The sequence below is a fragment of the Ochotona princeps genome, chromosome 1 (genome assembly GCF_030435755.1).
Source record: "Ochotona princeps isolate mOchPri1 chromosome 1, mOchPri1.hap1, whole genome shotgun sequence".
NCBI classification, from domain to species: Eukaryota; Metazoa; Chordata; class Mammalia; order Lagomorpha; family Ochotonidae; genus Ochotona; species Ochotona princeps.
The window spans coordinates 119,083,888-119,099,663 of NC_080832.1; the positions used below are offsets into that span (position 1 = coordinate 119,083,888).

General features: G+C 47.9%; 2 protein-coding genes across 3 annotated transcripts; one reads left to right on the top strand and one right to left on the bottom strand.

Annotated features, from left to right (window-relative positions):
- Positions 1-375: 375 nt before the first annotated feature.
- Positions 376-1,215, top strand: H1-6 (H1.6 linker histone, cluster member). The gene has a single exon (XM_012930677.2). The coding sequence runs from the start codon at positions 507-509 to the stop codon at positions 1,140-1,142; it is 636 nt and encodes a 211-aa protein (XP_012786131.2). The 5' UTR covers positions 376-506; the 3' UTR covers positions 1,143-1,215.
- A 5,956-nt stretch (positions 1,216-7,171) lies between these two features.
- On the bottom strand, positions 7,172-13,591 carry HFE (homeostatic iron regulator). Of its 2 annotated transcripts, none has more exons than XM_058667159.1 (6): positions 13,397-13,591; positions 9,975-10,163; positions 9,516-9,794; positions 8,497-8,772; positions 8,261-8,374; positions 7,172-7,392 (listed from the first exon to the last, which is right to left on the bottom strand). In XM_058667159.1, the coding sequence occupies exons 1-6, from the start codon at positions 13,470-13,472 to the stop codon at positions 7,352-7,354; spliced, it is 975 nt and encodes a 324-aa protein (XP_058523142.1). In that variant the 5' UTR covers positions 13,473-13,591; the 3' UTR covers positions 7,172-7,351. The 2 variants fall into 2 exon arrangements, with proteins under 2 accessions (XP_058523142.1, XP_012786148.1); XM_012930694.2 differs by having other exon boundaries at positions 9,975-10,238.
- Between the last annotated feature and the right edge of the window lie 2,185 nt (positions 13,592-15,776).

Consider the following 15,776-nt stretch of genomic DNA (forward strand, 5'->3'; position numbering starts at 1 on the left):
GGAACAGGAGATCTGTGTTATTTCTTTCACATATATAAATAATTTGCATAAAAATAAGGTTGTAGATCACTTGCTTTTTTCACCAGTTAGAAACCATCTGCTTGGAAGAGCACTCTGACGAGATGAGATTAGTCTCCTGCCAAAAGTTATTTTTTTATTTACGAGAAAAAGAGGAAGTTTTGATCTTCTCTCTTGAGTTTGGCTAAAAATCGAGGCCTTTCTTTAATAGTTTTGAGAATTAGAGTCATTTTCCATGAAAAGGTAAAAACTAATGTGAAATCTGACTCTGCACGAATCATTCGGCAGCAGAACCAGGGTAATTCCGCAGAGAAGAGTATTAGGGGATTCAATTTTTGGGGTGACAACAAACACAAATGCTCCTCCTCTGAGGGGAGGGGCGATGTGCGGTGATGCACCAATCACAGCGCAGCCTGCCCTATAAAAGGGCCCTCGGCGCAGGCCCGACCGCTCCCTGTTGGCATCGCCTCTAGAGTCTTTCTGCTGCTATGTCCGAGACGGCTCCTGCAGCTCCAGTCGAACCTGTGGTCGTCCCTATGGGGAAACCGTCAACCAAGCGGCGAGGAAAGAAGCCGGGTGGCTTAACGGGTGCGAGTCGCAAACCTCCCGTCCCTTCCGTGTCCCAGCTCATCACGGAGGCGGTGTCCATGTGCCAGGACAGGGCAGGCATGTCCTTGGCCGCACTCAAGAAGGCGCTGGCGGCCGCCGGCTACGATGTGGAGAAGAACAACAGCCGCATCAAGCTGGGGCTCAAGAGCCTGGTGAGCAAGGGCACCCTGGTCCAGACCAAGGGCACCGGCGCCTCCGGCTCTTTCAGGCTCAGTAAAAAGGCCACTCCTGAACCCACCAAGAACAAGGTCAAGAAGTCTCGATCTAGGAAAACCAAGAAGGGAATCTTATCTCGGGACTCCAGGTCCCCGAAAAGTATCAAGACCAACAAGAAAGTGAAGCAGCAGAAGAATACGGTGAAGAAAGCTGTCCGCGGTGGCAGGCCGGTTAAGGGAGCCCAGGGCAGAAAGCAGAGCAGGAGTCCTGCCAGGGGTAGACCAGCCAAGCCCAAGCCTTCCAAAACCAAACTGCCGCAACAGAAGGCGGGTCAGCGGAAGCTGTCCACTAAGAAGTGAGGAACCGCTAGCGGTCGAATTCAGGAAACCCAAAGGCTCTTTTAAGAGCCACTCCTGTGATCTGTAAAGGGTGTAACTCAAGTAATTTCAAGAACAAGGCTAGCCTAACAGCTTTGATGGATGGGTTAGAGCTAGAATAGGTGAAAGCACGGGTCTCTAATAGTTGCCAAATTACAGCACGTGCGTTAGGAACTAGTTACCTGCCGGAAGTGCCTTTCCTTGTGTGACTTCAGCATAGTGTTGTGTGGTATGGTTGGATAACACTGCATAGCTGGACTTGTGCTAGTCCCACAAGCTCAAATGGTGACATTGTCTAGTAGTTTTGCAGTAAAACTATGCTTGCTGAGCACATTTCATAAACAAAACCAAACGATTTTCGAATACGTGGGATGGCACCCATGACTGAAAATTGTAAGCCCAGCGCGGTAGCCTAGCTGCTGTTCTCGCCTTGCACATGCCAGGATCTCATGTGCCAGTTCTAGTCCCGGCGGCCCCACTTCCCATCCAGCTCCCTGCTTGTGGCCTGGGAAAGCAGTCTAGGAAAGCCCAAGGCTTTGGGACCCTGCACCCGTGTGGGAGACCTGAAAGAGCTCCTGGCTCCTGGCTTCGGATCGGCGCAGCTGTGGCCCTTGTGGCCGCCTGCGGAGTGAATCAACGAGTGGAAGATCTTGTTTCTCCTCGGTGTATGTCTCCTCTTTCCTGTGTATCTGGCTAATAAATCTTTTAAGATTTCCAATGTCACCTAGAGTACCTTATTTGTATGCAAAGTAACTTTTCCATCTGTTAGCTCAATACTAACCTTGCTCAATTCAGTGGCTTTGTAAACAAAGCCAAGGGCAAAGTAAGCATTACTATCCAATGCATTATTTAATATGCAAGTTATGTTCTCTGGCTTACTAGGCAAGCACATTTGATCACGTACATAACCTTGAGCATGCTATGCTGCAAGACCATACTGCATTTGGCTAATAAAGCAGCTGTTGTTTCAAAGACTAATGTTGCATTCATACACTAGTTAAAACGGTTTTGAGCTGACCCGCTCCCTTTTGCGTTAAGGATCTGCATTAGAAAAAAAAAAAAGGCAACTATGAGTTTACAGATGCAGCTCCAAACCGTTAAGACATCTGTGATGCGCTGGGGAATGGCTGTTTATGAAACTGCATAACAGGAACCTTGATTAGCTTGTAGCATCACTTGCTACACAGCACAGCTCTTTCCAGGAATTAGTGGGCGGCCCTGAAAAGGGCCTTTTGGTTGATAGTTTGGGGTTGCAGGGAGCAGCTTTAGCCGCCGAAGCCGTAGAGGGTGCGGCCCTGGCGCTTGAGCGCGTAGACCACGTCCATGGCCGTGACCGTCTTGCGCTTGGCGTGCTCCGTGTAGGTGACGGCGTCGCGGATGACGTTCTCCAGGAAGACCTTGAGCACGCCGCGGGTCTCCTCGTAGATGAGGCCCGAGATGCGCTTGACGCCGCCGCGGCGCGCCAGGCGGCGGATGGCGGGCTTGGTGATGCCCTGGATGTTGTCGCGCAGCACCTTGCGGTGGCGCTTGGCGCCGCCTTTGCCAAGGCCTTTGCCGCCCTTCCCGCGACCAGACATGCTTGCCAACGAGATGGTACCGACGTTGGCTCAGGCCATTAAATAGTGCGTCTGCGGACCTGATTGGAAACAGCGACTCTGTAGGCGGAATTGTTTTTTCCGGGTTAAGTCACCGAGGGGGCGGAGCCAGGAGAGTGTTTTGATTGGCTACTGAGACCTAGCTCTTCATTGGCTGCAGCGGAAGGGGCGGTACAGATTTGGGCTGAGAAGGGAGGCTTGTCTCCCGTGATGTCCTTGTTGGTCCTGGAGCCTTTGCCAATGGTGGATGTTACCTGCTCACTGATGCAGATCCTACAGCCTCATTCCCCGTTCCTCTCCGCCCCGCATAGCCTTACCAGAAAGCTAACTGAGTAAAGTACAGAAAATGTCAGAAAGTAGATTTATCGGTCAAGGGATTTGTTTCCCTCCCGTTTTAATGTTTCTATTTAAACTAGCGCAGTTTGATGGGTGCTCCCGTGCTCGGGGAACTACATGCCTGACCGCGGTGAAGTGCTACACCCCCTGGTTCCAAGGTTCGGACGGAAAAGAAGATAAACGTACTGTAAATCACAAAGTCTCTTAAATGTTGGCTTCTTTCTCATGCCTCTCGATAAGTGACCCCATTTTGTACAGGTTTGTGAAAAGCAAGGAACACCCAGCTTTGTTTAAGCAACCCAAGAACCGGGCCTCTCTTGGCTTGCTGCTCCTGCCTGACCTGCTTGAAACTGCAAACATATTTTCCCTGACTCCTTTTCAAATGTCTTTTCTACCTGCACTGGTTTTAAGGGTGAACATGGGTTTTGCAGAGTTGGGGATTAATTGTCCTGTAGGGCTAATACTTGATTAAGGTCATAATAAAGCCCAGAGTCCCTCCCCCCCCTTGGACTCCTTTGTTAAGATGATTGGCTTCACAGCAAGGGTAATCTGATTTTTTAAAGAATGGCAGAATAGCATAACTGGGTCTGAATGTGGCTTGAACAGATCTCTCAAGATGTTCTTGACTTCCTGTTTAAGCTCTCCAAGAAGTCTCCAGAAAGATACACTTTGGCTAAACACCACCTCTTCCCCCATCATCCCAGTAAATAAACAGCTGCTGTGCATATTTAGACCATGGCCTGAGGGAGACAAGTCAGAAACTCCCCCTTGCTTCCACCATGGTTGCTCCCACCACCTTATAACAGAAGATTAAACGAAGAAAGAATGTGAAACATTACAGCGAAAGTGTCAGCTGAGTTCGCACATGGAACTCTTGGAATCTCAGAGTCTCAAGAATGATGGATTTATGGCTGTTGCTGAAGGACTATCCTTACAGTAATAATATAGGGAAGATGGGGGGCGGGGTAGAGAGGAGGAGGGGAAGGAAGATGGGGAAATCCCTGAGCCTAAGAAACTGTATCGTGAAAAGAAAACTCTTGATTCCAATGAATGAAAAAAACATGCTAATTTCATGTGAAACACATGGTGTGAATCCTAAATCTACAGAAACTCTTCAGATAAAGTCAATCTTTATTACCTGCTTTATTACTAGGAAACCTCACTTTTATTTTGACATTCAGTTTTTTCTTTCTTTGTTTTTTATTTATTTGAAATGAAGAGAGAAAGAATCAGAGATGAAGGGACAGATTTCCAATCTGTTGTTTGATTTTTTTTTCCAAATATCTGCTTCAACCAGGGTTGGCCCACAGGGAAGCTGAGAGCCACAAGCTCTCTCTGGGTCTCCCATGTGGGTGGCAGTGAATCAACTATTTGAATCATCATCTGTGGCCTCCCATATATGCCGCAGCAGGAGGCAAGATTTGAACCCAGCAAGTCTGAGACAGGTTATGGGCATCCCAAACAGAATCCTTACTGTTTTGTTAATATACACGCATAAGATGTATTCATTTCTTTGAAAACTGCTTCAAAGGGCGACATAGAAAATTCCACCATACTCTGGTTCTCTCCTTAACGACTGTAGCCGTTAGCACTGAGCAAGCTGAAGCCAAAAGCCAGGAAAATGGAGTCCTTGGGTCTTTGCCGCGCACACAGAAGACCCAGATGTAGTTCATGGTTTCTGGATTCAGTCTGGCCCAGCGCTAGGGGTCTGCAGGCCTAGGGGAGTGAAGCATTGCTTCCACTGCAGCAACAGCTCTGCCTCTGTCACTCTGCCTCTTGAATAAAGAAGTGTGTGTGTGTGTGTGTGTGTGTGGTTTTCAATGTTTTATTAAAACAAATAAAATGTTCATCCAAGCTGGCTATTCATTTTCTTGACTGCACAGCCTGGCATAGGAGTTAGTAATTTGGATGGCCAGCTGGGCTGCCCTTTCCTTGATGGCTTTGTGGTTCTTGGGGGAGACATTGCCAGCGACTTCTGCACTGTAAGGCTCATTGCACATCTGCAGCACCTCCAGCTTGGTATTATAACCAAGAACATGCAGAAGCCATTGGGCAACAGGTGCCTTGTTTTCTGGTTGTCCTGTACCAATGTTGAGCACCAGGATCTGACCCTTAAGTCTCTGCCAAGCCCTGTTGTCACTGCCAATTTTGGTAGCATTTGCCAGCAGACCTGAACCACCTGCCATCCTTGACTTACAGAACACAGGTGACTGCCTTCTCTTCTGTTCCCAGTTCAGGCAATTTAGCTCTCTGATTCCAGTGAGTGTGGTGGCAAATATGTAGTTTCTATCTTATGTTCTCAGAATTTCAGGGCCTTTTCTGTACATAAGATGCTCTGGCCACCAGTTCATCCAGCCCTTCCCTTTACCCAAACTCCCACCCCAGAGCTCAGCAGTTAGGTGACAAGGTTGAGTCACTGGCCTTGGCCACCAGGTGGCGGCATTCTCCTTGCTGCCATGCAAGGGGCGTTGGAACAGAATTCACAGCCCAGGTTTTTGATTTTTCAAATGTAGTTGGCCTTAAGATTCGACGGTTAAAGTCAGAAACATTAAGTTACAAAAGTGATAGAAAATTGAGATTAATCATTCCTCTTGGCTGCAGATGTGCAACGAAGATAACACACAAGTGGTGTTATATTTGTGTGAAATGTGACTAATGAAAACCAGTAGTACTAAACTGTAATTTATCCTTCTGCTTTAAACATTGGATTATAGAGAAAAACCTGCCCAAGTGCTTTCAGAATTGTCTACATAGAGAATAATCACCATTTTACAAAGTGGACAGTCATGCTCCCAGAGTGAAAAATACAACTACCTTTGAATGAGAATATTCCATAAGACAAAATGTAAAAGGAATTGAAACCCATGGAAATATCAAACGCATTACAAAAGGCTTAAGTATATGTACAAGAAAGACAAGAATAGCAGTAAAATTGCATTAGTATACAATGCCATTATACATTTATTAAAATAGATGTGTTAATTTCATATATTTCAACATACCAATAACACTGAGATAACACAGTTGTTAGAAAGAATTTACACTAAGCAAATAATTAGCTTTGTTCATTTTCAACTTTTCTACAATGAAAATAATGACCTTTCCTTTACATAAGTTTCATAACATGAGCCAATGACCAAACTTTTTAAGAAGTTGTGATCTCTGTGGTCAGATTCAATGCCTAGCACACGAATTTCCAAGCTGAACCTGGCTTCCTAAGACACCTGCCTCCTGAGGCAGATGGCTGTGTCACAGTAAGGCAGGAAATGAACACAGCGGCACAAAACAAACGCGTGCCAACAGGGACAGACACTAAAACTGGTCATTACAAGGTAAGAGGAGCCACTTTCCCAAACCCAGTCATTCGGAGCATCCTGGTTTGATGCATCTGTTTGGAATATCACGACTGGAGATGACAGCCAGAATCCCAACAACCACAGGAGGGCGCCAGGGCATCCCCTTGGCTCTTGGTAGCTTCTGACAGCATCTTAAAGAGACAGAGGACGCTCTAGAAAGTGGGAGGAGGCAAGTGCCACCAGGTTCTGATGCGAAGAAACTGGCTTGGGATCCACTGTGCAGCCCAGGAAGCCCCGAATGAGCCGCCCAACTCCAAGCCTTTGTTGAAGAGACAGATGCCAGAGAGGGCAACCAGAGAATATGTACTGGAAGTTCATTCCAGCTCCTTCCCTCAAGGACTTGGGAAGGAAACATAGTGTTTGAGGGGTTAGTCTTCTATTTGCCTGAGGCTCACTGAGAATCAGAGACAGAGCCGAGTCACCCTGCAGACTCCTGCCTCCTCCACCTGCTGTACACACCAGCAACTGCTCCCTGTCCCAGGCAGGCTGGAAGATCATCTATACTGTATAAAGAGAGACAGGCAGAGATTGCACCTACTTTTCTCAGCTGTTAATTGATGCGTCCCCAGGCTTAACAAGGCTTTTTGTAGAGGTGGGAACTAAGATGGCACAAGTGCAGTGGGCCTGAGGCGAGGGAGAAAACTAAATCAGCCCCTGGAAGCAGCTTGAGATAGATCCCTGAGAACAAATTCTGGGAGAGACAGCTCTCAGCTTGATAGGTGGGGGTACAGTGCTGAGGGTCCCTGATGTGCAGGATCCTAAAGGAAGTGAACAGGGAGGGTCAAGAGCGGAGTTTCTGTTTGTCAGGTCGACATCTGCTGAAACATGGAGAACTCTACAGATGAGTGGGGCCCCTGTAGGAGTCTCAGCTGCTTGTCTTTGCCCCTGGTCTGCAGGCTATGCCTCACTGGCATTCAGCTAAGACGTAGTCACCCATGACTCCTCCTGTGAAGATGAGAAGGGGTGAGATTATCACGGAACAGGCATTATCTAGCCTCTTCCTTGTCCCTCCCCATCCCCATTCACCCCTCAATCTTAACCCCTAGTGTACCTGGGATTTGGGACACCATTATCGCTAACTGAGAACTGCTCCTGAACCTTCTAAACAGTCCTTCCCCAGCAACCCATCACTGCTTGGAGACTGTTCCCTTCCTACTTCTGTCACCTCAGTGACTCCTTAATGTTCCAGAGGGCCCAGGACCACCATGGCAGGCTTCTGCCTATGTGTTACAATACATCATAGATGCTCAGCATGTGGAAATGTGGAACTGGCGGTATATAGGGATAAAATGCAGTCACCCTATACTTTCCATTGTCTCCTGCCAACATGGTTACCTGTCACTGCTGCTGCTTCTCAGCTTCAGTCTACCCTAAAGGACCACATTCCCTCCTCCCCAGCAAGCCCCAGAAGCCCTTCTTGACCCTTGGTGAATGTAGCCTGTGAATTCCCCTTCTTTGACCTACTCCCTACCCCGAAGCTTTGGGTTCATATCCCTTAGTACATCAAGGCATCTCCATCTGTGATTATGGGCATCAATTTTGTTCCAAGTGGGTCTGACTTTCAGGGAGCCAGAACACCTTTCTTTCTCAGTCTCAAAGCTTTTATATCCCTTCAACACTTGTCAAACAACAGGCCGTCAAAAGATATTTCTAGAATTCTAAGAAAAGTCATGAATGCCTCTCCTGTCCCCAGCAGGTGCTGGTGGTCCTCTTCAAGGAAATAAAAGGGGGTCAGGTTTCCCATGGCTTCAAAATTCCCACTGTCTCATTGCCTACAAGAGGACCATGACACGTCCCCCATGTTGCTACTCACTTGAAGCCCTCCTCTTCCTGAATTTTCGGAACAGAATTCCCAAAAAGATGCCAAGGACACAAACAAGGATCCCACTCGCAATTCCAATGACAAGGCTGCTGGAGATGGAGGGCTCTAGGACAGCAAAAGCAAGTTACAACCTTTTATTACAACCCAGAGCAGACCTCCCCACTACTGTCTAGACCACCCTGGCTCCCTGCACCAGAGATGTGCTCTGCCCTGGGTTTCATCCTTACCCCAGGAGGCAGTGAGGGGCTGGTCCAGACCGAGGTGCTCCACCCGGCAGGTGAATCTCTGCTCTTCCCCACGGGGCACAGTCAAGGACACCCGGGCCCGGTAGGTACCATCTCCGTTGGGAAGCACCACCTTCAACACCATATCCTTGGCTTCTAGTGGCTGCCCATCCTTCAGCCACTGCATGGAGATGTTCTGGGGGTAGAAGTGCAGAGCCCGACACTGCAGAGTGGTTGTAGCAGAGGATATGTGGCGTGTTACCATCACTGAAGGAGGCACTTAGGGGAAAGACAAAGAAAAGGTACCTTTTTATCCCATGCCAGGAAGTCTGGAACTTTCATTTCCTCTATAGATTGGAGGAAGGACATATCCTTTCCAGGTAACATGGGAAGCAGAAGAGGCACCATTCTGTGGCCTAAAACTCAGTCCAAGATTGGGCTCTCCTGCCATGTCCCATTGAGGACAGTCACAGACAGGTTGGTCTGTTCTGTCCAGCATGCAAATTTGCACATCTGCTACCCACCTCCTTCATTCTGGTGACAACACAGTCCTTTTTGTGAATCGAGGATGACTATGGACATACACACTATAGAATTCATGTGGCTCACCCCCAGTAAATTTTCTTGGAAGAAGAGCCTTGTAAGATTGGGAACTTTGAGATTCTGAAAGTGGCCTTTAACTTTCAAAGGCTCCACCACATTCAGGGGTTGTCTCACTTTGGCATTTGTGCCTTGGGAGTCATGAGTGTCTCTGAATTCCTCCATGGGACTAGGCACAGGACTCTTGGCTCAATGAAAACGGGTCTCAGACACTTCCCCTTAACTGCTGACATAAAGAAGATAACCAAGACTAGGGCCGGGGCGGTGACAAACAGCTCACCTGGAAGGTGCAGATTGTCGGACTGGGAAAGTCAAACTCAGCTGCCTCTGAAGCCCCAGCCAGGGACCCTGTGCCAGCAGCCCCCTCCCAACTCCTCACTGGTGATCTAGGCTTGGGGAGGCTATGGAGGACTGGCACCTACCTGCCTGGTCCAAAGTCCCTCTTCCCACCTCCAGCCACTGTCGCAGCTGCTCAGGGCAATCCCTTTCCAGGAAGGCCTTGTTCTGCTTGGCTCGAATCTTATGCACCTCCCACTCCAGCTTAGTGGCCTGGGCACCAGGCTCTGCTGCTGCTTTCCAATCCAGCATCTCAGGGCAGAATTCGAGGTGGTCCTGCCCATCATATCCATACTTCCAGAAGCCCCTGGTGCTGTTGTCCTCTTGTACTTCGCAGCCCAGGATCACCTGCAGGGTGTGAGACTCTGGGAACATACCCAAGCTGGTTACTGAGACTGAAGGACCAAGTCCCTGTGCCCACCATCATACACAGAGCAGGAACCCAGGAAACTATCGCCTTCCTCTTCCCTACTTTCCCTCCCAGCTCTGTCCCCTCAAGATGCATCCCTAAGGAGGGGCTACACTGCCACCACCTCTCCACACACCCTGGCTGTGGTTGTTGTTGTCCATGATGGTCCACAAGTCGACGGTGAACATGTGATCCCATCCCTTCAGGCTCTGGCTCAGCTGCAGCCACAGCTGGCTTGGCGGCCCACCTTGCAGCCATGGGACCCGGGGTTCAGCTCGACGGCTCTCATGATTGTAGGACACGAACAGCTGGTCATCCAGGTAGCCTAATGCTTCAAACAAAGGCAGTCCAAGGTCAGGCTGTGAGGCACCCATGAAGTAGAAGAACAGAGAGTGGGAACCTGGAAAGAGAGCAGCAGGCAGTTAGCTTGAGCAACATTCGCTCTGGATGGAGCCCCACTGCTCCCCTGCCCATTGAAGTGTCACGCAATCTTCATCCCTCCACACTACAATGCTGGTTAATCCCCATGCCCTCACCGTCCCAGCTGCAGCTCCAGCCCAACTAGTAATGATTTCCTAACCCACTTTAGGAAAGTCCTGGCGTCTTACAGTGAGATGCTCAGAAGGAATAGGAACCCAAGTCCTCAGGACTTTGCCTTTGTGTCTTCACTGCTTCTGTCTCTAAGTACTTTCATATGCAAATGTATGCTGAGCAACTCTACCAGCTAATTAGCCCAGAGCAATTTTTCAGTGCAATCTAAAGCAGACAAAGCGGAGCCCCAAGCAGCTACCAGGACCCAGCAAGCTTGTTTCCCTCCACCTGACCCAGCATTCTAGAAAGATGCTACTCCAGAAAGGTCCCTCTGGGGCAGGGCTGGAACAGCATCTGGCTGCTGTTACAGCAAATGACTTTAGGATTTTTCATCTCTGGCTCTGGACTCTACATTCTTACGCCTGCCTGCTTACCTGCCACACCACTGGGAGACAGGATTGGCAATCTCACACTTGCTCTTAGCCAAAAGGCTGAGAAATCTGAAATCTCTCCACAACCAAGCTTTTGACTTTCCTCCAAACCGCTCTTCCCTCTGGCTTTATGATCTCAGAAATGGCATCACCGATTACTTCATTGCTCAAGTCAGTGAAGTAAAATGCCAGAGGAACAAAGCCACATTTGACTCTTGCTTTCTCCTACAAAGTGCACAGAGCTGGTGGCGATGTCTTTTGTGATTTATCCAGAATACAACCATTTCTTGCCCCCATCCCTGCTCCCTCCTTCCTTCCTTTCCTGCTGGATCTGCTACAAAAGTGTCCTATCTGCTCTCCCACTTGACTCCTGACATGCTATGTATCTTACTCAGCAGCCACAGTAGTATTTGAAAATGCTGGATCAGGTCATCCCATGGAGGAACACACAACCCAGCCCCATCTGAGTCCAGCAGTGGCTCCTCCAAGCCACTGTCTCCCCAGGCAGTGTCACCTAGGAGACATCTGGCGGTGTCTGGGGATACTTTTTGTTGATACAACTGGAGGAATGTTACACAAAAATACATAGAAATACAATACAGGGAAGGCAGCTGTCTGTTCTGTAAGGCTGCCCACAGTCCCAACACCCAGTATTAACAAAGCAGGTCATTTGTGCTGTGCAAACATGAGTCAGCATGATTTCCCAGCCCCTCACAGGTCGCCTGGGAAGTTCTGCCCCCGGTCCACATCGGCTTCGTTTCTTTCACATCTCCCTGTAAACAGCAACCTGGGGACCACCATTTCCCACTCCACACACACTCCCTGACCTCCTGCTCTGCATGCAGTCACAGCACCTCTCCCTGGCACTGCTGCTTCACTCACTGTCATCTCTTCCACAATACAGGATCTTATACAATAAGGAATTGCTTCCCAGCTTCCTTTCCCCCTCTGGGTTTGAAACAACACAACTCACAGATAGGATTTCCCATCCTAGCGGACTAGCTCTCAAGGTGGACTTCGGGAGAGCCATGGAAAGTAGAACTAGATGTTTATTTTGGTGCCAAATAAATAAATAAACAAATAAAACAATGTGCAGATTTTTCATAATATGTGTTTTCTATGAATTTGGGGGAACCAGAAGGTACAGTGGAGATACCAGGTTGGGGAGATGGCCCATGGGCCCTCAGAATCAATAAGAACTTTGGGGAACAGTTTGCTGTCAGCAGCGACAGGTTGCAGGAGCCCCAGAGAAGGGGCCCTGTTTCCTCCCTCAGCCCTCAGTTGATGACCGTCCTGTGTGGCCAGGTGTCCATCATGGAGAAGCAGGTGGTCCACCAGATCTACGGAGGCACAATGGCCTCTGGCGTGGACAATCTCCTTCTGCTAACACCACCTTTTATATTTCCAACACCATTCCAGCATGAGGTTCACTGGTCACAGCTATTCTTCAAACCAACCAGCAGGCAGGCCGTCGCCTCCTTGAGCTGGGGTACCAGCACCTGCCCTAAAATCCTCTTCTGAGCATCATGTGTTAACAATGTGTATAACATACTGAGCACAGGGCTGGACAACAAAAATCACCACCAGCTAAGATTACAGGATCTGGGAGGACTTGGTTTAACCACAAAAACCAGACTGTTTACAGTTTTTTGTAACCACAGGTTATGCTGGCCACCAGATTGGCTCACTTATTAATAGCTTCCACCATCCAATGCATCAAATAGAATGGAATGTGAATGTGATGTCAAACTGATTGAACTCTTAAATGTTAATTATTGGTACTCTGGAGTTCTTTCAGAGGAAACCTGTGAGTTATATACAATTCATTACAAATTAGCAACAAGGTGAGCTGAAAAAAAGCTATGAAAAAGTGTCACATTCAGTTCAGACGTTCAAAAATCACAGAAACTCCCGATTTTTTTTTTTTTTTTTCTCTCCAAAAGTTGGGAAAACACCAAGGGCGGGCGGGCCTGTCTCGGAAGCCTCTATGCCAAGTGTTCCAAAAGCCAAAAGGCGAAAAAGCTGTGGGAAAGTGGGGGGTGAGTGTGGAATCCTCATTCCCTTGTGGCTGACCACTGCGCAGTAGACCGACTGTGAGTGGGAGTCCGGCGCTGGCCGGCTGGCACGCAGTCTGAGGGCACACCCAGGCCAAAGTCGCCGTTGGTAAAGACTTCCCGTTCGGAGATGACTAGGGCAAAATGGCTCAGGCAAAGCAGGAAAAAAAAAGAGTGAAATCGAGATTCAAAACCAAGACCAAGGACCCACACTTAGCTCAGTCGGTGTGGTGAACCCAGGAGGTTCATTTAAAAGCGTTCAAGTCGGGGGAGGCCTGGCGGGGGTGGGGGTCTCCAGGGGCCGCTCCAGGGGTCACCCCGGGGCACAGAGCCACGGGGGTCGCAGAAGGGCGAAGGGCAGGCTCTGAGGCCAGCGACCGGTCGGAGCTCCACGGCCCAAATCCCTTTTTGTCCGCTGAAGCAGGTCGCGGAGTGGGGGTGGGGGGCAGCAGTTGTTTCCTGGAAGTGAGCAGATTCTGGGGCCCAGAACAAGCTACTTTGGCTTTTCCTCCCCGCAGCGCCCCCAGCTCGCCACAACTTACGTGGGGATCGCGCCTGCGGGAGCACCGCCTGCAGGAGCAGCAGCAGGAGGAGCGCGGGTCGCGCGCGCCGGCGCATTTCCCAACCTCCGCGCGGAACCCGGAGGTGCGGAGGCCGGAGAGGTCAAGGCGGGCCGGGGACGAGGCTCTGGGGATGCCCGATAAAACTTCCTGGCGACTGGGATCCCTTTCCGGGCCATGGGCTCTCCTGATCATGCAGTTTTCTGTCGCAGTCACTGGCACCCGCTGGTGAAACACGCAAGGACCCCATTCTTCTCCCGCGCTCCTGTGCGCAGCAGAGTCGTGCTGACTGCGGGAAGCTGACTAAGCAAGTGTTGTCATCCAGACATCAAGCTTTCGACATTAAGCAAACATTTAATTATGCTTCTTCAAAACTTCTAGCGCCAGTTTTCTCCAGTTTGTTCCTCCTATTGAATTTGTGACCATCCCTAGCCAGGAAACATTTCATTTTGTTCTATTAAAATTAGATGTAAGATTGAGAAATTAGATAACCGCGAAACATCTTTCACAACTTAAGTAGTGAAATAGCCTGGCGAGTGTTTGCCAAGTTCAAGGCACAGCGGAACACCTGGGGAATCATTAAACACGCTCAGGCCCTCCCCTGCCTGCTACGGATTTGAGTTAGTTTTGGGTGATGCCTAGGTTATGCGATTTTCAAAACTTTGCTCTCTCTGCTCTCTTCCTCCCTCAGTGGCCCCCTCACACACACAATACCACTGTTTATGAGAATTCAGCTTTAAAATATTTTCAGATCATCCCAGAAAATTTCATACATCTCTTTACCTTGATCTTTTAAATATCTAGCAAATTCAACAAGCAATGTCTTCTTAAGCAAACAGACAAATTTTGTCACTGAAAAAAAACTTGGTTATCAGGGTCTCTTAACTGTAAGCATATAGATGAAGGAAGATTGGAAAAGTGTTTGAATATTGATGATGAGATTGGTTGTCTTTTTCAAAAGTAACAGCTTTATTGACAAAATCTATACGCCAATGTAAAATGCAAGTGTAAATGGGTTCTGACTTACTTACAGAAGTCTGCTACTCTTACCACATCGATTCTGGAACTCCTCCCATCTCCCCCAAATAAATCATCTAGCTACCACTTCCCGAATCTTTCCTTCCTGCCTGCCAATCCTAGCCACACACTTTTCTACCTAGAACTTCTACAGTATGTTGTTTTTCATGAATGACTTCTTTCATGTAACATAAGGTCTTCATACATACATCTCATGAGCCAATGTGCCCCATTATATCACATCAAATTTTATATATGTTTGCCAATTGATGCACATTCGGTTGTTTCTACTTTTTCACTATTGGTAAATTATACCACTTGGAGCACTCATTCCCAAGTTTCTGAATGGACTTGGGTTATTTGAGAGGACTTGCTGGGTCACACAGCAACTCTACCCTTTGGAGGTTAAACACCTCATTGTTCTCCAAAGCAATGCTGCAGCTTTATCTTCCCATCGTCATTTGAGAGTGTTCTCATTCTATACATCTGCCAACACTTTTTACTGTTCATTTTCAACTACAGCCATTCTTGTATGAAGTATACTATGCATCATGTGTTTTGATTTGGTTTCCTTAATAAACATTAATGTTGAGATTAAAAAAAAACCTGCTTATTGGAAATTTGTAAGTTTGTTAAGAGAAATGTCCATTCCAATCCTTCACTCATTTTTTTTTAATTTTAAAAAGAGATTGATTAATTTATTTTTATTTGAAAAGCAGATTTACTGAGAGAAGGAGAGAGAGAGAGAGAGAGAAAGTCTTCCATCTGCTAGTTCACTTGCCAAGTGGCCACAATGACCACAGCTAAGCGGGTTCACAGCTGGGAGGCTGCTTCTTTCAGAGTCTCCCACATGGATACAGGGACACAAGAACTTGAATCGTTCTCCAGTGCTTTCCAGGCCATAAGCCACAAAGCTGGATCAGAAATGGAGAAATCAGGATTTATGGAATGCCAATATTTCAGTTAGAGGATTAGTGTACTAACCCCTCATTTTAAATTTTTGTTTTAAGTATTTATTTAGAGGACACAGTGACAGTGTGACTGAGATATCTTCCATCTACTAGTCAAGCTCCCAGTCACTGTAACAGTCAGCGATGGGTTAGGACAAAGCCAAGAGCAAGGCGTTCCATTACAGTCTCCTACACAGGTGTCACAAATGTTTGGGCACACATCTGCTGCCTACCAGGCGCATTGACAGGGAGCTGGTACCTTACCCATCCATGTCACAGGCACTTTACTCATTTTAAAAACTTGGGTCTTCTGTCTTTTATTATTGTTTTAATATTACTATTTTATTTATCATTATAATATTTATTATGTACATAATCTAGATGTATGTCATGCA